This window comes from Ovis aries, chromosome 25, assembly GCF_016772045.2.
Source record: "Ovis aries strain OAR_USU_Benz2616 breed Rambouillet chromosome 25, ARS-UI_Ramb_v3.0, whole genome shotgun sequence".
In the NCBI taxonomy this organism is placed as follows: domain Eukaryota; kingdom Metazoa; phylum Chordata; class Mammalia; order Artiodactyla; family Bovidae; genus Ovis; species Ovis aries.
Window position 1 is genome coordinate 9,798,451 of NC_056078.1, and position 22,827 is coordinate 9,821,277.

The 22,827-nt window shown below is 37.8% G+C and overlaps 1 protein-coding gene across 13 annotated transcripts in view; it reads left to right on the top strand.

Annotated features, from left to right (window-relative positions):
- RYR2 (ryanodine receptor 2) overlaps positions 1–22,827 on the top strand; it is an 810,976-nt gene that overhangs the window by 761,938 nt on the left and 26,211 nt on the right. For all 13 annotated transcript variants that reach the window (XM_060406755.1, XM_060406748.1, XM_060406743.1 and 10 more), the window contains 5 exons: positions 1,028–1,070; positions 3,729–3,862; positions 7,714–7,774; positions 9,352–9,498; positions 12,114–12,248. In XM_060406755.1, coding sequence (XP_060262738.1) covers positions 1,028–1,070; positions 3,729–3,862; positions 7,714–7,774; positions 9,352–9,498; positions 12,114–12,248 — 520 coding nt within the window. The remainder of the gene's footprint in view (positions 1–1,027; positions 1,071–3,728; positions 3,863–7,713; positions 7,775–9,351; positions 9,499–12,113; positions 12,249–22,827) is intronic.

A 22,827-nucleotide genomic window follows, 5' to 3' on the forward strand; every position in this document is an offset into this window, starting at 1 on the left:
AAGTTCAAATGGGGATGATTTATATGTGTGTTATTAACATTTGAAGGGCAGCCCTGTAGCTCAGACGGTAAAGAATCTGTCTGCAATACAGGAGACCCAGGTTCAATCCCTTGGTTGGGAATATCCTCTGGAGGAGGGAATGGCAACCCACTCCAGTATTCTTGCCTGGAGAATCCCATGGACAGAGGAGCCTGATGAGCCACAGTCCACGGGGTCGCAAAGAGTCAGACACGACTGAGCGACCAGCCATAGCACATAGCCATATAAACAGTTACTCTAAATGCTCAGTATTTTGTTTGAAAGTGAAGTCACTCAGTTGTGTCTGACTCTTTGCAACCCCGTGGACTGTAGCCCACCAGGCTCCTCAGTCCATGGGATTCTCCAGGCAAGAATACTGGAGTGGGTTGCCATTTCCTTCTCCAGGGGATCTTCCCAACCCAGGGATTGAACCTGGGTCTCCCACATTGCAGGCAGACGCTTTAACCTCTGAGCTACCAGGGAAGCCCAATATTTTGTTTAGCAACTCTATTTACTAATACTAAATCCAATCAAGTGTGTCCCCTTAGGTGAATTCTTAAGATGCCAGCATCATGTGATGATAATATGCTCAGTTTCCTTGAGTGTTCTCAAGGTGGGAATGAGTTTTTTTTTAAACTTCATAAAAGAAACAAGGACAGATTTTTAGATACTTTAATGTTTTAGGGACAATTGACAAAGAAATGTATATATTGACATATTGTACACAAATAAAAATATAACTCCTTATTAATAAACATGTTCATATTTTTATCCATAACAATATTAGTCCATATATTTTGTGATTTACATGGATATATTAACATTTAAAATAATATTTAATATTCTTATAGAAAATTATGGAATAAGATGGGAAAAATACATTGTAATTTCTGTGGAAAAAACGTTTACATATTATTTTTAGTATTTTGTTTATTCCAAACAATATATTGTTATTTATCATTTTTTTAAATGATACTATGTTTTACTTCTGTGCTTTTGTATCTTTTAGGTCATTTCCCAACAACTACTGGGACAAATTTGTTAAAAGAAAGGTAATACTAATTAGAGCACTTTAAATTTTCTATTTTTTCCTAAAATGCAATTCAGATTTTAATTTGCTGTGGCTCATATGTAGAATGAGATATTGAGGTATGCTTTATCTGTCAATGTCATTTCAAAATGGAAATAGGATTGAATATGAGTTTCAAAAATTTCACAAGAAATCCATACTCTGCAGCTAAAAATTAAATAAGCATTGCTCATCCACCCATCCTCTGACTCAGATGATTAAACGTGCTCAGCCTGTACATTAAAAAGAACTAGTAAGAATTTTCTCTGAGATTGGGTGACTGACTGAAGGTTCTTTTCTGATAAGACAGCTAAGTTACCAGGGCTGGGATCTTCTCTTACAATAAAGAAGTAAAGTTGTATAACAACAGATGACTAAATTTTATTTACTTTATATAAACTTCAAAGACCTTTTTATTTTGATAGTTTTTTTCTTCTGATGCACACTGCATCATAGGATGGTAAAAAGAAGACAGTTAAGACTGTCAGCTCTGATTTTGAGAGTCAAGCATTATCTATGCTCTTCCTACCACATATTATCAAATGTAGATCACTTTTTAAAGAAAATATAATAATGCATACACAGTACTTGTATATTGTAAAATACAGTCAACATTATTTTGCAGCTCCTCCTTATTCCTTGAACCCTCCAGTTGCCAAGCTGAATCAACTCATGCCATGTACCATAATGAGTTGTAGCTCTCATGTATATATATGGTCTGAGGTAGAATGGCCACAAATATCTGCTGAATGAAGTGATCTTTTCCCCCTTTGATTCCACCAGTTTAGGGGGACTCAGAGGGTGTTTGGTGATTAGCAGCTGCAAATTTTTTGTTACCAGTCTGAGGGGAGAAAGAGAGTTTGCCAAGAATTTAAATCAAGTACATCATTTCAAATGAAGTGCATTAAAGAAAACAGAACAACACAAAAAACCCTCAAGACTTTCTAGTTGGAAGGAGCAGAATGTGTGCTGATTTTTGTTTCGGTGCAAGTTTTTTGTCTCCTTGTGACCACAAAGCAGTAGCATTGCACTAATGAGTCATCCAAATTAGGCCAGAGCTTTGAAAGAATAATTTTTAAGTAATTTAAAATAGATGATTTGAATATTTTATTCATATTAATTATTTAACAGTATAAAGAAGCAACTTTAAGTTGTCTCCAAAGGAAATGATATATCTAGAGTCAAATAAGTAGACAAATTGTAATTGTGGCTAAGACTCTTCATGGTGTTCCTGCTCTGGGGTCCAATTTGTCCTCCTGGGTGAGAATATAACCCCTAAAGAACTCCCACTCAGATCAGTCCAGCCCCTTTTCAGTACTGGGAGAATAATGCCAAACAAATTGTTCTAATGAACCTGAATAGTATACATTCCTAGGATTTTAAACTACCATTGCTCTTTTATGTTTTATTTCACTTTACCTGTTTGTACACATTCCAAAAATGCTTCTTTTAATTTCCACTAATCCTTTCTTTCTTTCTATTTAGATATTTTTCCATCACCTACTCTAATCTTTTATTTAACGTTCCCCCTCCTTTCTCTCTGGCTCCCAGTGCCTTTGTTGCTCCTGCATCCCTTTTCCTTGCTTTCTTACCCCTCTTTTGCTGCCAGTTCTGCTTCTGAACTTCTTTCATTACTTTTGCTGTTGTGCATTTCACTGATGTGAAGGATCCATTTTCACTGATGTGCAGGATCCTCATGGTATATAATCCCTAGGCCAAGCGTTGCTATATAAGAGACAGAGGTACTGAGCTCACAGGTGAGCTGTGAGCCCACGTCTAGGCATTGATTTAAAAACCCAGTACTTGGGCAAAGCTAGGCCAACGTGACAGGACAGAGGGGCAAGGAAATCAAGGGGGGTTGCTAAGAAGTGATTCTAGTGATGGATAAAACATCTATACTAGAATTAACTGAAGACCTGAGGATGGTGACGAGGTTTCAGGTCCAGGTGGGGACCACAGAGGGAATACCAGCATGTCGTGACCATCCCAGTGGCGTGCTGTGCTCTATGCAGGAGACCTTCGCTGAGTCAGCCTTGCCTGGATGCTTCCTCATCTGCTCTTTTGCCAGGCCTACCAACCCTGGGCATGTTGCATTCTCTAAGATACAGTTTCTTTGTCTGCAGAGCAGGATGCTAATAAGAGCCCCATAATGGGAAACAAGTCAAAATTCTTAGCATAATTCCTGGCATAAAGTATGAATTTGGTAGAAGTTACCTTATTCCATTACCTCCCACCACCCGTTTACCCATTTCCTTCAGCCCATCTTCTATTTGCATGCCTTCCTCTTGCCTTGGAAATCATGTTCTTCAGCTAGGTATTATTTAAAATGCTTTAAGTAGACTTGCCTGGCAGTCCAGTGCTTAGACCCCACATTTCCAATGCAGGGGGTGCAAGTTCGATCCCTGGTCGAGGAACTAAGATCCCACATGTGGTGCAGCATGCCCTCAATAAATAAATGCTGCTAAATTCACTTAGACCTTAATAGTATGATCATAGAACATGAGCTGTAAGTTAGATTTTTAAGTGGACTTGAAAGTAATACATATATTATGTATTAAAATCCTCTGATGTTTGTATGTGCGTACAGAGATGAGACTACTTAATGGTGGAGGTCTGTAAAATGCTTTTATTCTTGCCCCAGGTTATGGATAAATATGGAGAGTTCTATGGCCGAGACAGAATCAGCGAGTTACTTGGCATGGACAAAGCTGCCTTGGACTTCAGTGATGCCCGGGAAAAGAAGAAGCCAAAGAAAGACAGCTCCCTGTCAGCTGTGTGAGTGTTAATTCTGCTCTATTCAAGATGTAGGTAGAAAGGAGGAAAAATGAATACACTTCTAAATTTGTTAGTGCATTGATTTCCTTTCCTTCAATGTCAGAAGAACAAGAGATGAGTGAAACAGTATATACACAAAATCTGCTTTTGTGCTTCTGACTCTGGAATCATTAGATTTAATCTATAACTTTTGAACATGTCTTTTTTTGTTATTTATATAAAGCAAGAAAAAAAGATTTATGTTCTTAATTTGATTTGCCTTTTTACCCCTAAATGCCACTGAAGTCGAAGTCAGAGGTACAAAAATATAATATTTGACTATGTTTTCTTAAAGCTTCCTACTTGAAAAGAAGTTAATTTTCTTATTTTGGAAAAGGGAGTCATGTAAGCCTTTTATTAGAAATGTTCAAAGTTCGTATCCTTTTATTATAATTGTTATATTTTATTTAAATAGCAAAGACTTGGTACCATGTTATCATACTATTACTTAGAAAGTTTACATTAAAATGAGGCACCCTTATATAGGATTTGCATGGAATGTTATGATATAACTAGGAGAATGTAAACTGGTTGACTTCACCAGAGACTGACTTTCACACACACGTGTAGTGTGAGTATATGTATATATACATCTATTTCTATTTTACAAATTTAATCAACTATAATCTGAAAATAAATGTAAAGCCCACATGCTTTTAAAAAGTAATTTCTTATTGTAGTCACAACAATTTTAGAAAAAAGCAGTGGTTACCGTCCCTTATTTAGGTGCATTTAAGGTGTCAGTCAACTCGGTATGTGATGATTTCTTTGAAAACATAAATATTTAAGGTTCTGTAGAGCAGTGTTAGATTGTCTTAGATAAATATTTTAGTTAGCATTAAAAAAGACACTTTGGCTGACCTATCTTTTTGGTCATTTTTTTTTTTTTTCCTCTCTGAAGCCTTGGTTAGAACTAGTTGAGTCTAAAAATAATGTGAACCCAGTTGAAAAGTAGTTCAATAAGCAAATATGTAACAGAAATTATGAACTTAAGTTTAAAGTATTATCTGGTACTTTAAGAAAACAAATACGTTTCCTAAAGACCAAATCACTATATATAAGAAGAAACACAGTTGATAACCTTTAGGCATTAAGACCTTTATGTTAGAATATCATGTGAAACAAGGACAGTGGTGAAAAGTATGCTGAGTTTCCCACCAACATTTTCAGATCCCTGATAAGCAAGGTAGGATTAAATAGTTTTACTGAATTATGCATTTTACATGGGCTTCCCTTGTGGCTCAGCTGGTAAAGAATGTGCCTGCAATGCAGGAGACCTGGGTTTGATCCCTGGGTTGGGAAGATCCCCTGGAGAAGGGAAAGGCTACCCACTCCAGTATTCTGGCCTAGAGAATTCCATGGACTATACAGTCCTTGGGGTCACAGAATCTGACATGACTGAGCAACTTTCACTTTCACTGAATTATGCATTTTACATGGTCATATTTGTGACTGGAAAATAAGTCTGAAAACAGAAAAGTTTAGACTACGTTTTACTAGGAACAGTTATAAATTAGTGGAATTTTCCACTGTTTTACATAGTAAATATTTGCAGGTTTGACTGCTAGAAAAGTACCAAGAAACTAATGTGGATTTTATTAATACCATTAAATAGGGATAATAAAATTATGGTTTGCTAGTGAATAACACACATCACTAGGAAAAAATTTACATGTAGTGTTCCTTTATTAAAGTGTTTAAAAAGATGGAGCTTCAAAAGATGATCTGGTTTCTATATGAATATTATCTTAATGTGAACATTTGCATACAGGATGATTCATGTATCTGTGTGTGCATGTATTTATCAATCAAATATAGAGGGCTTGGTATGTGCACATTTGGGATTCCCTGGTGGCTCAGTGGTAAAGAATCCACCTGCTAATGCAGGAGACCTGGGTCCAATCCCTGGGTCAGGAAGATCCCCTGAAGAAGGAAGTGGCAACCTGCTCCAGAATTCTTGCCTGGGAAATTCCATGGATGGAGGAGCCTGGCGGGCTAGTCCGTGAGGTAGCAAAAGAGTTGGAAATGACTTAGCGACTAAACAACAGCATGCGCATTTAAATAGGTGGCCACCTGCCCTCCTGGGGTAGAATGGCCTCCAACAGCCAGACAGCCTGCATGCTTCTTCACTATGTCTTCATGGAGTGAGAGGGGCGCTTATATCTCAGAGCGCTTGGGCTTCTAGTTTACCTCGGATCCAAGCCCTGTGGCTGGGGAGGCCGTGACTGGTCTAGATCAGCTGTGCTCCATCCCTGAGGGTGGAGTCAGCTCTGCCCAAAGAGCATTCCTGCCACCATTAGTGAGAAGAGAGTACTGTGTACTACAAAATGCTTTTCATGCAGTTGGTAGGACTTGCTACCCTAAATAATGATAGGGATGGAAAAGAACTAATCATAAGAATAAATTTTTAAATCACAAAACTACCATGGGAAATTCAGACATCCTGATAAAACCATTATTTTATTTTGTATTGCTTTCATGGAATACAATTATACTCTCATGCAAACTGTCCCAGTGTGTTTGTTTGTTTATCTTTTCAAGAAAAAGTATTGATATATTGAAACCTGTTGTAAATATTCATGAAACTTTAAAAATGATTATTTAAAATAACAAAACTACAACTCAAAGACAGTTTTATTTCCTTAAAAGTAAAAGATTCTAGGCTAAAGTAAATTAAACCTTAACTCCAAGGGGAAAAACCTCCTATGAAATCAACTTAAAAAAAAAAAAAAGAAATCAACTTTAGATGATAAACTATTTATCACTGCACTTATAACTTAAGATTGGCCTAATTAAAGAAATGATTAAAAAAGTAATTACAGACTAAAACAAACAGAAAAGACTAAAACATCATCTCTAGAGAAGCCCTTTTGAAAATAGCACTAAAAATTACATCTTATTATTATATCAATTCCTAGAATTATGAGAAGGCTAACAAAATTATAATTTCTAGCCCTATAAACCAATGCAAGTTCTGAAAAAGAAAGCTGAAAAGTATATTTTAATACATGTCTATTTTATTCTGCGAAGATGAAAAATATTTATGTTGCCATTCATTCATTCAACATTATTCAATATTATATGATACACTGCCTGTATCATATAATGTGCTTGGTGATGGGGATTTTAGAGACTAGTGAGAGAGGTGTAAATACATGTACATGCACACACACCTACAGCTACAAAACTGGGAAATGATTATGAAGGGAGGTGACTACGAAGTGCTGTGGGAACCAAGGCGGGGAAGGGTTAAATTCCTTTTTGGATAGAGAAGGATGTGAGAAGGGGCATTTCTGAAATCAAAAGGAAACAAAAACAGAACCAGTAAGCCCTTTCACTGGCAAAATCAGTACAGTTATAAAGTAAATGTGGATATTTATGCAGGTTTTTATTAATTAAACTAAAAATAATTCTGTTGGTATGCAATTACAAATGTTTAGCTAAAAGTTAGGGAGGAAAGTCTTGATATACCTATGTTGATTAATTTGTACAATTTTCAGGAATAGACAAAGTGTTTATCTTACATTTAATGTAGAGAAAATAAAAGGTCAAAGAAAACTATTTTTAAATAATAGAAGATATAATGATGCTTTGTTTTGTTCTCTAAGATTCCTCTAAAAAAATCACAAAACTCTGGAATACATTGTCCAACGGAGCTCTCAACCTCTTCCCTGGGCGCCTGAACTAGAACTAATCTTCTGAGATGGTTGCCAGCCCTACCCCATCCCATGGGGAGTGAATGCCAGCAGGCTCTTGCAGGCCTGTGAGCTTTTGCTTCATGTACATATCTACAAATTCTTTTGTTTTTCCAGACTGAACTCTATTGATGTGAAGTATCAGATGTGGAAACTAGGAGTCGTTTTCACTGACAACGTAAGCTACCTTCAGTACCACAAAGTAAAACGCACTCTGATTAGATGAGTTTGCTGGGCTTCAGCAGGTGGAAAGATGGCTGCTTAAGAAGGTTACTCAAATATCGGTTCATTTAATACTGACCATATCTGAGAAAAACCCACAGAAATACATGATTCATCGGCCCATCTTTCATCCCATTTCTTTCAACAGCTGAAAGATTAAAATGAAAATATATTTATACACGAAAATGAAACATGAAAATTCATGTGTCTTTTCATTCAGGTTTTAGTTGAACAATGGCATTCTTCAAAATTTTTACAGATGTTAGAAACTTCTAAATAAGTTGTTTAAAGTTTTTCTTAACATTGATTGCAATCCATTTGTTTCTGCCAAGTTAAGTACATTATTGTGTTCTTTTTGTTGATGGATCTCCCTTTTATCAAAGAGCCTATGAGTTAAACTATAGGACCCACATATATATACAAATATTATGAAAAATATCACCCATGACTAAAAGCCACCAGCTGTCAAGGCAGACAATCGCATTATAGTACCTCATTGGTTCAATAGCTTGACATTTTTGAATCTTAGAATTTTCAGTTTAAATAACTGTTACTGTCGATTGTTTTTAATGCTACTATTTGCTGCTGGGGAGTTGTGAGAGAGAATCTTGAAACATGTCTGAACACATTAACTACAATTTTTTCTGTAGATCTCAAGCTCATCCCCTCATTCTTGCTTCTTAATTTTTTTGGCCATCTTCTCACATCCACTCAGAAAGGAATGTAAGAATATCCCCTAAGGCCTTCTGCTGTTCTCTCTTCTGTGCTTTCTTCCTTGGACATCTCATTTAGTCTCAAAAAATCTCACTCCAGTCTTAGCACTGACTTTTAGAGTGAACCTTACTTCCATTCTCCTAAAGACCTGTGACACCCCTCTCCCGCGTACTCTTAACCTCTGTCTCCACCCCTACCTCATCCAGTCATGGCCCAGAATCCTGGGTATCTTAGGGAACCCTCCAAAGAGCTCAAACTCGTCCTGCAATATCTTTTGCCAACTGCTAGTACGGTGTCTTTCAGCTAACTTCTCATCTAACAGTGGAAGCAGCTTCCCTGAAAAAAAGAAGGTCAGTCAGCTCAGCCACACATGGCAACATATAAGGATATTTTGGGTTGTCATGACTGGGAAAAGGGAATGCCGGTGGCAGCTGGGGAGTAGAGACCAGGAATGCTGCTTGCAAACCATCCTACAATGCACACGATGGCACCCGTGACAAAGAGTTAACTGGCCCAAACTATCAGTAGCGCTGAGGCTGATATAAGCTGCTCCTGAATAGTGAGTCAATTCATTTTTCTCTGTGGGAGGATAAATAAAAACAACCACTCTGGTATAAAGGAGAGAATGGGTGGCATTGAACTCTGCAGAATGAACTAAATAAAAATAAAATACACAAACTCATATAACTAATTGGAATTATATGAATATATAATCAAAAGATAAAGTCAATGGAGCATTTAGAATGAGATCAGAGTAGCTTTTGACAATAATATATATTCTATTTTCTGACATTCTTTTCTCTGATTTCATCTTAATAGTCCTTCCTCTACCTTGCCTGGTATATGACCATGTCCATTCTTGGACACTACAACAACTTTTTCTTTGCTGCTCATCTTCTGGACATTGCTATGGGATTCAAGACGTTAAGAACCATCTTGTCATCAGTAACTCACAATGGCAAACAGGTAAACGTTTATCTTTTCTTTCCCCTGCACAAACTGAAAAAGTTAACAAATATTCCAACAGAAGTAAAACCGAACCTCAAATGACAGTGTACAGTTTTAAAGCTTTTGTGGATAGAGGAGCTGTACTTTTTCTTCTGGAAACCATAAGGATTTGTAGTTTGAGAGTCCCCTAGACCTACGTTCAAGTCTTGGTTTGACTGATTTAGCTTTGTGACCCTGGATAAATTATTTACCATTCCTAAATCTCAACTCCCTCATTTTGAATGAAAACGACAAAAGTACCTACCATACCAGGGTTTTGTGAGAATTTAAAATAAAAACATAAATATGGAGGTCTTAGCACAGGCCCTGGCACAGTAAACTCTCAGGAAAAATAGTTATTGTTTTATTCCTAATATTTGCTTTTTTTGATACTGTGGGGAAACCAAAGTAAGCTGCAACATCCTAACACACTGGTTGCATTAGTAACAAAACAGATGCTGCATCTGTAATTTAATACAGTATTTTAAACCGGATATTCTTGGGCTCTCTTCTCCACTTTTATATTAGGCAAAAAGAGTAATAATTTTCACACTTGACAAGGTCATGCTTGCTTAGAGGAAAGTTGGCTTAATTTCAGATAATCAGCTTATGTTCTAATGTTCACTTATAACGTTAAAACTTTCATTATTAATAAACATCAATCATTCTCTATTTATCAAATGTCCACTGAGAGGTAACACATTCTATGTTATTTACTTGGAGTAAATGAGTTCTTCTTTTTCCAGAATTTTATAATCCAGCATATTTTAAAGTTGGTACCCTTCCTAAAACCTTGAACTATGTCCGTCCACAGTTAAATTCACATTATCATGACCTTCAGTTTTCTAAGTTTCAGCATACTGTTCTTATATATGTCACTCTAGTTTCTGAATATGAGTATGGTATGCACGGCACGGCATAAATCCAGTGACAAAAACTATACTGTGCTTATTCGTTGATCAGTTAGTAGATTACTTTTGAGCTCCAAGCATATTCAAAGAATTGGAGATGGTAAATCTGTGGAGTATTTTCACACAAAAAATCTAGCACTATTCTCAATTGCTAAACTTTTGCTTGTTTCTAAATTCCATTCCCTCTCTTCTTGAGGTATCACATTTCCATTTGCAGAGATATAGAGAGCTTAATCTTATAGTAAACATGTACAATTTACAGTGGCTTTGTACTTACTTGGTAGGAGCGAATTAAGCCCTCTATTAAGACATGTTTTTTTCCAGATAATTATAAAATGAATTTTAAAAGACTTAATATATGCCACCACAACATAAGGGGTATGTTGTAATCAGAGGAAGTTGACATTAAAAAATAATGTATTTTAGTGTGTTTAGAATTTCTGTGATGGAACCAGAAAAGTATTTTCACCAGCTTGGTGGAAAGCGCATTTAAAAAATATACATGAAAGTGAAAGTGTTAGTTGCTCAGTCATGTCCGACTCTTTGCAACCCCGCCAGGCTCCTCTCTCTGGAATTCTCCAGGCAAGAATACTGGAGTGAGTAGCCTTTCCCTTCTCCAGGGCATCTTCCCAAACCAGGGATTGAACCCGGGTCTCCCGCAGTACAGGCAGATTCTTTACCATCTGAGCCCCCAGGGTAGCCCCCCAAATATTCATATACAAATTATGTGTATATTCATATGTATACACATTCTGTAAAATGTGTTTATATATACATGCATATATATATATATATAGTGTATAGTGTGGGATTAAAAATTACATACAGCTGAAAGAAGACCTTTCAAACTGTGAATTTTATTTATACAATGAGAAAATTAGCCTTTAATACCAAATAACTAACACTATTTTAAAGTGTGTTTCCCAGTACTTCCTTGGCAGTCCAGTGATTAAGACTCTGATCTTCCAATGCAGGGGCGTGGGTTCAATCCCTGCGGAAACTAAGATCCTACTATGTGGCACAGCCAAAAAAGTAAATATATTATTAAAGGAGTCTTTCCCTTTGATCACTGCTTTATAGTAACAAAGCCAGACTTCTTCGTTTTATTTTTTTTATATTACATACTACTAACAGTTATGCATTTCCAGGTGTTAGAAGAAATTCCTGTTTTAATTTAGGATGTTATTGAAGGAAAATATGATTTACAACCCCTCTTACTATCATAACAAAAATGAGATAGTTTTTATTAGGCATGTAAATTATTTAAAGGGAATCGACCTTATGAAAAGAAAGTATTTAGTATAGTATCTACCACCAAATATTTAGATAATAGAAAAATGAATTAAGCTGGTTAATATTAATTATTAAATTAATCATTTTGAATAATTAAATTTTATTTAAATAAATATTAATTAATAATTATCCAAATTGAATTTGGATAGGAAACTAAATCAGCAATTACTCGTATTCCAGCGATAGTATGCATTTATTAGTCAATCAAGCAGTTAAGTTTTACATAAAGTAATCTGACAACTTGATAAAATAAACAGACCATGAAAATAGATTTCCCCACTCAGAGTATCAGTAAAGGATGATTATAAGGCGTGGAGTCCGTTAGCTGTTAGTCAGTAAATCCACTGACTTGTATTTCTAATATATGTTCAATGTCACATTGCTTTCCAGCTCGTATTAACTGTTGGCTTATTGGCTGTTGTTGTATACCTATATACTGTCGTGGCATTCAATTTTTTCCGAAAATTCTACAATAAAAGTGAAGATGGCGATACACCAGACATGAAGTGTGATGACATGCTAACGGTAAGTTCACACTTTGATCTCATATGAATGAAAAAAGTTCTCCTGCTTATTCAATTCAAAGAATTGTATGCTTATTCTTTAAGAGTGCATAATATAAAGTAGTGTACACAGCAAACAGCTGTGTGGCTTTTTAAAGATTCTCATGTTTTGTGGAACATGAAGCATTTCTGCCAGCTTTGCACATCTGCATCAGCCTGATAATTAATAGAATATCAAGTAAAGTCCTTAGAACTGGAAGAATTAATGTAAACCCTTTCACCTGTGGTTCATATATTCTAGGACAGCAGGTAAAGTTATTTCCTTGTAGAACATGTTGAAAGCTTAGGTATTTGTTCACCTTAATGATGTTAGCTGAAATTACTGATGTCCAAAAATACTTTTTATATTGAGTATCCTGGCTTAAATTACTCCTACTCTTGATTTTAAAATTAACAGATGTTAAAGCTTTTGTATTGTTTTATCACTCTTTTGTAACCTGCATCTCAGATACTGGCAAATCAGAAATTACTGTACATGGGACCCTAGACTAGGAAGTAAAAATTAGACAAAATATTAACCTTTACCTGGAAATAGATGAATCCTTAAATGAGCTCCACGTTGAGACACCTATACCACTGAGGTTGGTATAATTTAAAGAGATAGATATAATGATGCTAAAATTAGGAAAAAACAAACATCTCAAGGGAATAATGAGAAAGAACTACTAACATTATAAAAGACTAGTTCAGTTCAGTAGCTCAGTCATGTCCGACTCTTTACAACCCATGAACCGCAGCATGCCAGGCCTCCCTGTCCATCACCAACTCCCAGAGTCCACCCAAATCCATGTCCATCGAGTCGGTGATGCCATACAACCATCTCATCCTCTGTCTTCCCCTTCTCCTCCCACCTTCAATCTTTCCCAGCATCAGGGTCTTTTCAAATGAGTCAGCTCTTCGCATCAGGTGGCCAAAGTATTGGAGTTTCAGCTTCAGCATCAATCCTTCCGATGAACACCCAGGACTGATCTCCTTTAGGATGGACTGGTTGGATCTCCTTGCAGTCCAAGGGACTCTCAGGAGTCTTCCCCAACACCACAGTTCAAAAGCATCAATTCTTTGGCACTCAGCTTTCTTCACAGTCCAACTCTCACATCCATACATGACTAGAAAAACCAAAGCCTTGACTAAGTGGACCTTTGTTGGCAAAGTAATGTCTCTGCTTTTGAATATGTTATCTAGGTTGGTCTTAACTTTCCTTCCAAGGAGTAAGCATCTTTTAATTTCATGGCTGCAGTCACCATCTGCAGTGATTCTGGAGCCCTCTCAAAAAAAGTCAGCCATTGTGTCCACTGTTTCCCCATCTATTTGCCACGAAGTGATGGGACTAGATGCCATGATCTTAGTTTTCTGAGTGTTGAGCTTTAAGCCAACTTTTTCACTCTCCTCTTTCACTTTCATCAAGAGGTTCTTTAGTTCTTCTTCACTTTCTGCCATAAGGGTGGTGTCATCTGCATATCTGAGGTTATTGATATTTCTCCCGGCAATCTTGATTCCAGCTTGTGCTTCTTCCAGTCCAGCATTTCTCATGATGTACTCTGCATAGAAGTTAAATAAGCAGGGTGACAATATACAGCCTTGATGTACTCCTTTTCCTATTTGGAACCAGTCTGTTGTTCCATGTCCAGTTCTAACTGTTGCTTCCTGACCTGCATACAGGTTTCTCAAGAGGCAGGTCAGGTGCTCTGGTATTCCCATCTCTTGAAGAATGTTCCACAGTTTATTGTGATCCACACAATCAAAGGCTTTGGCATAGTCACAAAAGCAGAAATAGATGTTTCTCTGGAACTCTCTTGCTTTTTCGATGATCCAGCGGATGTTAGCAATTTAATCCAGTTCCTCTGCCTTTTCTAAAACCAGCTTGAACATCTGTAAGTTCACAGTTCACATATTGCTAAAGCCTGGCTTGGAGAATTTTAAGCATTACTTTACTAGTATGAAGACAATTTTCTTACTAGAGAATGACAGAACAATGGAATAGTCTAGAAACAGATTTAGATACACATGGAAATTAAAAGAATGATAAAAGGGGCTTTAGAAATTATAAAATGAAAAATAATTCAATAAATGGTAGAAGTAAGTACCATGGATATGCTTTTGGGGAAAAATTGATAAAAATGAATGCCAGCCAAATTCTTTACATCAAAATAAATCCCAAATGATATATCAGTAAATAAACTTCAATGCAAAAGAAAGAAAAAATGAATGAAAGTTAAAGCAGAATTTGACTTTTGAAATAATAACAATTTTTAAATGGGGAAAGGGGTTTGTATGACATAAAACCTAGGACTCATGCAAGCATAGAAAATTACTTTAAGATTTTCCTTATAGTTGTTTCTTTCCAAAGGCAGATGACAAGCTAAGAAAAACACAACACTGTAACAAAGAGCCAGTTTCCTTCATTTATAAGGTCTTAATCACATCCAGAAGAAGAAAAAACAAGCAAATTATATGACTAGATAATTCACTGTAAAATAAATTGGGGTTGTAAATATGGAAAGATGCTCAGCTCTATGAAAAGATTAAGAATGCAAATCAAAACAATCAGTTGCCACCTGAAGACTGTTAATACCTAGAGTTATTGAATTGATTGAAAAACTGGCATCTTCATGAACACTGCTGCTGCTGCTAAGTCGCTTCAGTCGTGTCTGACTCTATGTGACTCCATAGATGGCAGCCCAAATTCGTCCCTGGGATTCTCCAGGTAAGAACACTGGAGTGGGTTGCCATTTCCTTCTCCAATGCATGAAAGTGAAAAGTGAAAGTGAAGTCACTCAGTCGTGACCCCATGGATTGCAGCCCACCAGGCTCCTCTGTCCATGGGATTTTCCAGGCAAGAGTACTGGAGTGGGTTGCCATTGCCTTCTCCTAGTAGGAAGTTAAATTAACAATTTTAGAGAAATTTTATAATGACTATCAGATTTTTAAGTGTATTAATCTTTGACTTATACCTATGTCCCACTGGTATTAACTGATCTAATTTCATTCATAAATATGTCTCTGTATATCCAAGGATATTAGTTGCTGTCACGAATTGAAAATAATATAAATTATCATCTATAGGGTCCTAATTAAATATATTATGATAGATCCATATAATAGAAAAGTATGTAGCTTTTTCAAATAATAGATAAGTTTGAATATGCTAATATGCAAAGACATACAAATTATACTTAAGTGGGGAAAAAAAGCAAGATCCTGAACGGTATTGTGATAGAATCCTAACATACAACATCACCCACTCACACAAATGTATATATTAGATATGTTGGACTATGTATATGATTTTTCTGGAAGGATACATAAGAATCTGTTAACAAGGGTTCTTACAGGAATTAGGGACACAGATAAAGGAGAGAGAAAACTTAGGTGCTGGTAGACTGCCTCAGTTCAGTTCAGTCACTCAGTCGTGTCCGACTCTTTGCGACCCCATGAATCGCAGCACGCCAGGCCTCCCTGTCCATCACCAACTCCCGGAGTTCACTCAGACTCACGTCCATCGAATCAGTGATGCCATCCAGCCGTCCCATCCTCTGTCGCCCCCTTCTCCTCCTGCCCCCAATCCCTCCCAGCATCAGAGTCTTTTCCAATCAGTCAACTCTTCGCATGAGGTGGCCAAAGTACTGGCTAGTCACTAGTAATAATCTTCATCAGAGTCACTAATACCTCCTTCCTGCTTCTGCACATCCCTACCCTGCCATTCCAAGCCCAGGGAGGAAAGTGCTTTAAAGATCCTACAACTCCTCTTCTGTGTGCTGCCTTTAAAACCACATTGTTGTCTGTATCCCATGACCCTGAAGACTCAGGGTAGTGGCTGACCAGAGGCAGGCAGGGAAGGGGAGGACTGATGGAGGCAACAAGACACAGAGGATAAGTATCAAGGGCAGGCATTTGTGCCTACACTGACCCAGGGGAGATTCATTAATATTCCAAGAGAAACGCCACAGTGGTTCTGAATCTCAAAATTCACAAGCCTCGGGTCATAAAGTTTTTCTGGAGTCATTCAGTCCCAGCGGGTGTGATGCTCGGTGAACCCCTCAAGATTGATGGAAAGGAGGAATGGTTTCAGACGGGGATATGCAGTGGCCCATGTCACAGAGTGGGAACAATATGTGACTTAGATTCCCCTCTCCCGCCACAGCAAGACCACCTCCCACCCCTGCTGCCAAATATCCTGGACTCTCCTTGTCACATCATGAGTCATATCTGACCCTATTCAAGTTGTGCTAATGGTGTCCTTGAAGTGAAGTCGCTCAGTCGTGTCTGACTCTTTGTAACCCCATGGGCTGTAGCCTACCAAGCTCCTCTGTCCATGGGATTTTCCAGGCAATAGTACTGGAGTGGATCACCATTTCCTTCTCCAGGGGATCTTCCCGACCCAGGGATCGAACCCGGGTCTCTCACATTGTAGACAGAGACTTTACCGTCTGAGCCACCAGGGAAGTCAATGGTATCCTTAGATGACCACATTTTGAATTTTGCTCTCGGAATGAATTTCCACTGCTTTTGTAAATTTTGCCAATGGACTCATTATGAGAAGAATCCATGCATTATTTGAACAAGAGTTGGGTTAGGAAGACCACTGCCTTTATTTGACTGATTTTACCCAATGACATGACATAGGTATAAAGAAGGTAGAGGGGTTTGCCTCACCTGCAGATGAGGAAATAGGCTTGTTGATCTTTTCAACTATGGGCTTGGAACTGAGCTACAGCCAGGATTTTGTTCATTTTGAAGAATTTCTGTCCATATAGACTACCCCTGACCAACTCTGTTGTAGGTATTTCTATCTCTACACGTAACAGTAAACGTACCTTGCCTTTGACTGAGGCGAGGTTGGAGGCATCATAGTTTTCATCTTAGGTGTTTCTTTCTTACAGAAGAAAACTCAGTTCCAAGATACAAACCATACCTCAGTTCCTACCTGTCTTATAACTACATACTGCTGTCAATCAGTTGAACCAGACCAGAGTCTGAGTAGTTTTGCACACGTTCAAATCCAGCTGACTGGTCTTAATAACTATTGTGTCCGAGGCCACATTATCTAGAGTAACCTTTCAGTTTTAGATCTGAAAAGTGAAAGTCGCTCAGTTGTGTCTGACTCTTTGCAACCCCATGGGCTGTAACCTGCCAGGCTCAGCTGTCCGTGGGCTTCTCCAGGCAAGAATACTGCAGTGAGTAGCCGTTCCCTTCTCCAGGGACATTCCATTTTCCAGGGCCGTTGCCTTCTCTAGGGGATCTTCCCAATGCAGGAATCACACCAGGGGCTCCTGCATTACAGGTGAATTCTTTACCAGCTGAGCTAAGAGGGGAACTGTTTAGATCTGAAAACCCCTTTTAATTTGCCTCTTACAAATGCTTGTGCAGGTAGATTTTGAAGAAGCCAACAGCTGTAGAGTTTATTAAAAGTGGAGGCTTAGTAAAAGCAAATATCTACAGAGTAGAAAGTAGTTGGATTTAATTATTGTAATTCCTCTAGAGAATCCTTTCTTTAGGCCTGTCTCCTTCGCATTTCCTTTTCAACAGGTAGAATCTAGCGTTCTCATCTGAGATAGGTTTTCCTCACTCACATCCTGCTTTATTGCTGTCACCCTGAGTTTTCATCTCCTTTGTTGTTTCAGGTCCCTTCTTTGGGTCTCAAGGAACACTGCAGGTTTTCCCAGGGATTTAATTCACCCGTCAGTGTTTCATAACTTACAGCAGGTGGCACTGTGGCTGCAATTTTGCAGAGTTTAGTGACGATTCATACTTAAATTTTTTTCCTTCTTTCTTCCCTTCTTTATTTATTTATTTAGGATCATGGTGTTTTGAGCCAGGGAATCTAATTAAACCAGGAGTAACCTGATAGAATTTGAACCTCTTTGCCATGAATGCAGGAGGAGAAAGTGAAAAGTAATCTAAAGTTTTAAATTCAGAGCAAAAAGCAGATTGTAGCTAGGGAGACTGACATGTCATATATGAGGGCATTCATCACAAAAGAAGTGGTTTTCAGCCTCAAATGCCTAGAGGAATCACCAGGAAAAATCTTTGTAACTCCACAGATCTTCAAGACCAACCCCAGATCCCTTGAGTCAGAAACTGCAGGGAAGATATAAAGACCCATGTATTTTAGAAAAAGCTTTCAAGGTGGTTGAGATAAAAAGTATACTCCTAGGGAAGTAACCTGCTTAGATAATTGTTCTAAGTTACTTATTTTACCTTATCTTCTCAAGGAATAATTTGTTTTTCTCTAGAGTCAGTCTCTCATTTTCTCTCCTTATGTCTATTACTCATCCCTAGCCCTGCTTTCTTTTCTTTTTCCAAAATAAAGATCTTATAAGGATCTTTCTTGCATGCGTGTGTGTGGACGTGCTTAGTCGCTTGCTTCAGTGATGTCTGAGTCTGCAACCCTATGGACTGTAGCCTGCCAGGCTCCTCTCTCCTTGGGATCCTCCAGGCAAGAATACTGGAGTGGGTTGCCATGCCCTCCTCCAGGGCATCTTCCCCATCCAGGGATCAAGCCGCCAGTTCACTAGAAACTGCTACTCTTTCAGTGTTCCCTAAAGGCAACATAAACAATGATTAACCCCCGAATGTATCAGTTTAGGAGGTAGATCAAGGGGGAAAGTCACTGAACGTTAAATCTTGAGAATTAGCAACTAGCACCAGACATCTTCCTTCCTCATTACTCAGATTTTCTGAAGTAGTAAATCTTTTTGCTGCCCAGCATTGCCCCTCCAGCTCCTATTATCAGGTTGAAGCTGATTCTCTGAGCAGGAAGGTAAATGAAAGAATTTCCCTTTTCAGGAGCAGAATGATAATCTGATAGCTGAAAGCCTGTCACCCCATATGAGTGGGTGATCACATTTCCTTCTATTCTACCACAGCAGCCATCTCTCTGATATTTCTGCTGATAACTTCTGATAATGAAGGAGAATGCTGGGAATATCTGTATCAAAATCCCATTGCTGAATTGTGCATTTTACTTGTTTTCCTATTAAGAACTTTGGTATCTTATTGAGTCTAACTGATCACATCCACAAAACTCTACCTGTCTTTTCACAAAATGGCCATATTTCATTTTAATGAAATATGGTAGAATTCCCTCCTTAAAATTCTTAGTGCGATTATAGAATGAAGGTGAGCAGTGAGATAAGGATACTGCTGGAGAGGCTGAAGAGTAATCTAAAAAGAAGAAGTTATTTACCTCAGTAATTTAGCCTCATCCCATGGTCTTGTTTTCAACTTCAATATCTAGAAAGTAAAAGTGGATCATTCGCCTGAAGACAGACTCACATTAACCAGACTTGTGAGTCAGACATATGAGTCAGGGTACTCACATTCCACTCATTAAGAGTTCAGATAACAAGCTGATAGTCTTTTTCCCATAGAAAAACTCTATTTGGGGAGCCAAATTGTAATCCAAAATCTTCATCAGCAGGAATTAGCTGATCTTGAAAGGTTGTTGTTGAACGAAAAGACGCCCCAGGATTCTTGGCCTCTGGAGGAGAATTCAATCTGGGGCCAGAGACGAGGCTTGATTGGTTAGAGCTTTTGTATAATAAAGTTTTATTAAACTATAAAGGAGATAGAGAAAGCTTCTGACATAGGCATCAGAAGGGGGCAGAAAGAGTACCCCCCTGCTAGTCTTCAGCTGGATGTTATATAGTCACTAGCAGTCTGTTAATGAAAGAAAGGAATGTCTTAAAATTCAGAATGGCACCATGCCCCTCACCCATAAGATGTATTTTGGGATAATCTTGGCACCAGATGATTCATCCTGGGCCATAAAATGATTAACTTGAATCTTGTAGAAGGACAGATTACCATACAAATAGTTTTGTTTACATACATTAGGGAAACAATATCTGAGTATAACATACTGGTTTGTCAAGTAGGTTCTGAGCGATTGACTTGAAGACAGAGTTTGGCGTAAATGCATCGCACATTAGCATAACTTAAGACAAACATTTCCATAAGAAAAATGCATTGGTTATCTCAAGGTTTGAGAATAGTTAACTTCAGGTGAAACCAGGTGTCATTATGGCAACACGGTATTTTAATAGAAACCTCCTTTTAAATTTGTATAGAGGAGGAAAAAATATCGCTAGTTTCCTCCTGCCGCTTAAGAGAGAGAAAAATGTCTGACACTTGCAGGCTATTTCCTCCATTTGGAGACCCCTGGCCTTCCTGCCTGTTACCCTCTCAATCTTAGTCACATACATGTCCAACAGGCAGGGCTTGGAGAGCTGGGACTCTAGGACCTGACTGGGGAACTGCAGTTGATCCACTGTTGACTCACAATAGGTATTAGTGTGAGAAGTTAAAGGGCCAGAATTGGACACAGAGAAGTGCCAGACGATAGGCAGGTAGATTGTCCAAACTGAGTCCCCAGCCCAAGGGGGAGGGATGCATTACAAACAAACCCAAGGATGGAAAAGCCAGAAATGGAGGACTGTGCTAGTTCATTAAGTAAATAGTGAGCAGCTGCAATAATAATTGTGTTTCATGTGGCCACAGTTGAGCACATGTGAAGACAGACTTGGAGAAAAACATATAGCCCCCAGTTTTTCTCAATAAAGGCAAGACATTCATATGGTAAAAATAATTCCGATAGTATGTAAGAGTATATAAGAGAAAATAAAACTTTCTCTTCCCACATATCCACTGTTAACAGTTTCAAGCACTGTTTTAGACAAATAGTTATAAGAAATTAATGTAGTATCCAAAGGTTTTTTTTAATTAATTTTTATTGAAGGATAATTGCTTTACAGAATTTTGCTGTTTTCCGTCAAACCTCAAGATGATTCAGCCATAAGTATATATATATCTCCTCCCGTTTCAACCTTCCTCCCATCTCCCTCCCCACCTCACCCCTCTAGGTTGATACAGACCTCTGTCTGAGTTTTATGAGCCATACAGCAAATTCCTGTTGGCTATCTATTTTACATATGGTAATGTAAGTTTCCATGTTACTCTTTCCATACATCTCCTTCCCTCTCCCCATGTCCATAAGTCTATTCTCGATGTCTGTTTCTCCATTGTTGCCCTGTAAATAAGTTCTTCAGTACCATTTTACTAGATTCCGTATATACACATTATAACACAATATTTATCTTTTCTTTCTGACTTACTTCACTCTGTATAGTAGGTTCTAGGTTCATCCACTTCATTAGAACTGACGCAAATGCATTCCTTTTTATGGCTGAGTAATGTTCCATTGTGTATATGCACCACAACTTCTTTATCCGTTCATTGGTTGATGGACATCTAGGTTGCTTCCATGTTCCAGCTATTGTAAATAGTGCTGCAATGAACAATGGGATACATGTGTCTCTTTCAATTTTGGTTTCCTCAGGGTATATGCCTAGGAGTGGGATTGCTGGGTCATATGGTGGTTTTATCCCTAGTTTTTAAAGGAATCTCCATACCATCTTCCATAGGGGCTGTATCAGTTTACATTCCCACCAACAGTGCAAGAGTGTTTCCTCTTCTCCACACTCTCTCCAGCATTTATTGTTTGTAGACTTTTTGATGATGGTCATTCTGACTGGTGTAAGGTAATATCTCATTGTAATTTGGATTTGCATTTCTCTAATAATGAGCAATGTTGAGCATCTTTTCATCTGTTTGTTAACCATCTGTATATCTTCTTTGGAGAAATGTCTTTTTAGGTCTTTTTCCCACTTTTTGATTGGGTTGTTTGCTTTTCTGGTATTGAGTTGTATGAGCTGCATGTATATTTTGGAAATTAATCCTTTGTCAGTTGTTTCATTTGCTATTATTTTCTCCCATTCTGAGGGTTGTCTTTTCACCTTGCTTAGAGTTTCCTTTGCTGTGAAAAAGCTTTTAAATTTAATCATCTCCCACTTGTTTACTTTTGTTTTTATTTCCATTAGTCTAGGAGGTGGGTCACAGAGGAGGTTGCTTTGATTTATGTCCTCGAGTGTTCTACCTATGTTTTCCTCCAAGAGTTTTATAGTTTCTGGTCTTCCATTTAGGTTTTTAATCCATTTTGAGTTTATCTTTGTGTATGGTGTTAGGAAGTGTTCTAATTTCATTCTTTTAGATGTAGCTGTCCAGTTTGCCCAGCACCATTTATTGAAGAGGCTGTCTTTGCCCCATTGTATATTCTTGCCTCCTTTGTCAAAAATAAGGTACCCATAGGTGCATGGGTTTATTTATGGGCTTTCTGTCTTGTTCCATTGGTCTATATTTCTGTTTTTGTGCCAATACCATACTGTCTTGATGACTGTAGCTTTGTAGTATAATCTGAAGTCAAGAAGGTCGATTCCTCCAGCTCCATTCTTCTTTCTCAGGGCTGCTTTGGCTGTTCAGGGTCTTTTGTGTTTCTATATGAATTGTGAAATATTTTGTTCTAGTTCGGTGAAAAATACCATTGGTAATCTGAAAGGGATTGCATTGAATCTGTAGATTTGGTTTGGTAGTATAGTCATTTTCATAATATTGATTCTTCCTACCCAGGAATATGGAATATCTTTCCATCTGTTTATGTCATCTTTGATGTGTACAGTTCTTTGGTGTCCTTGGGTAAATTTATT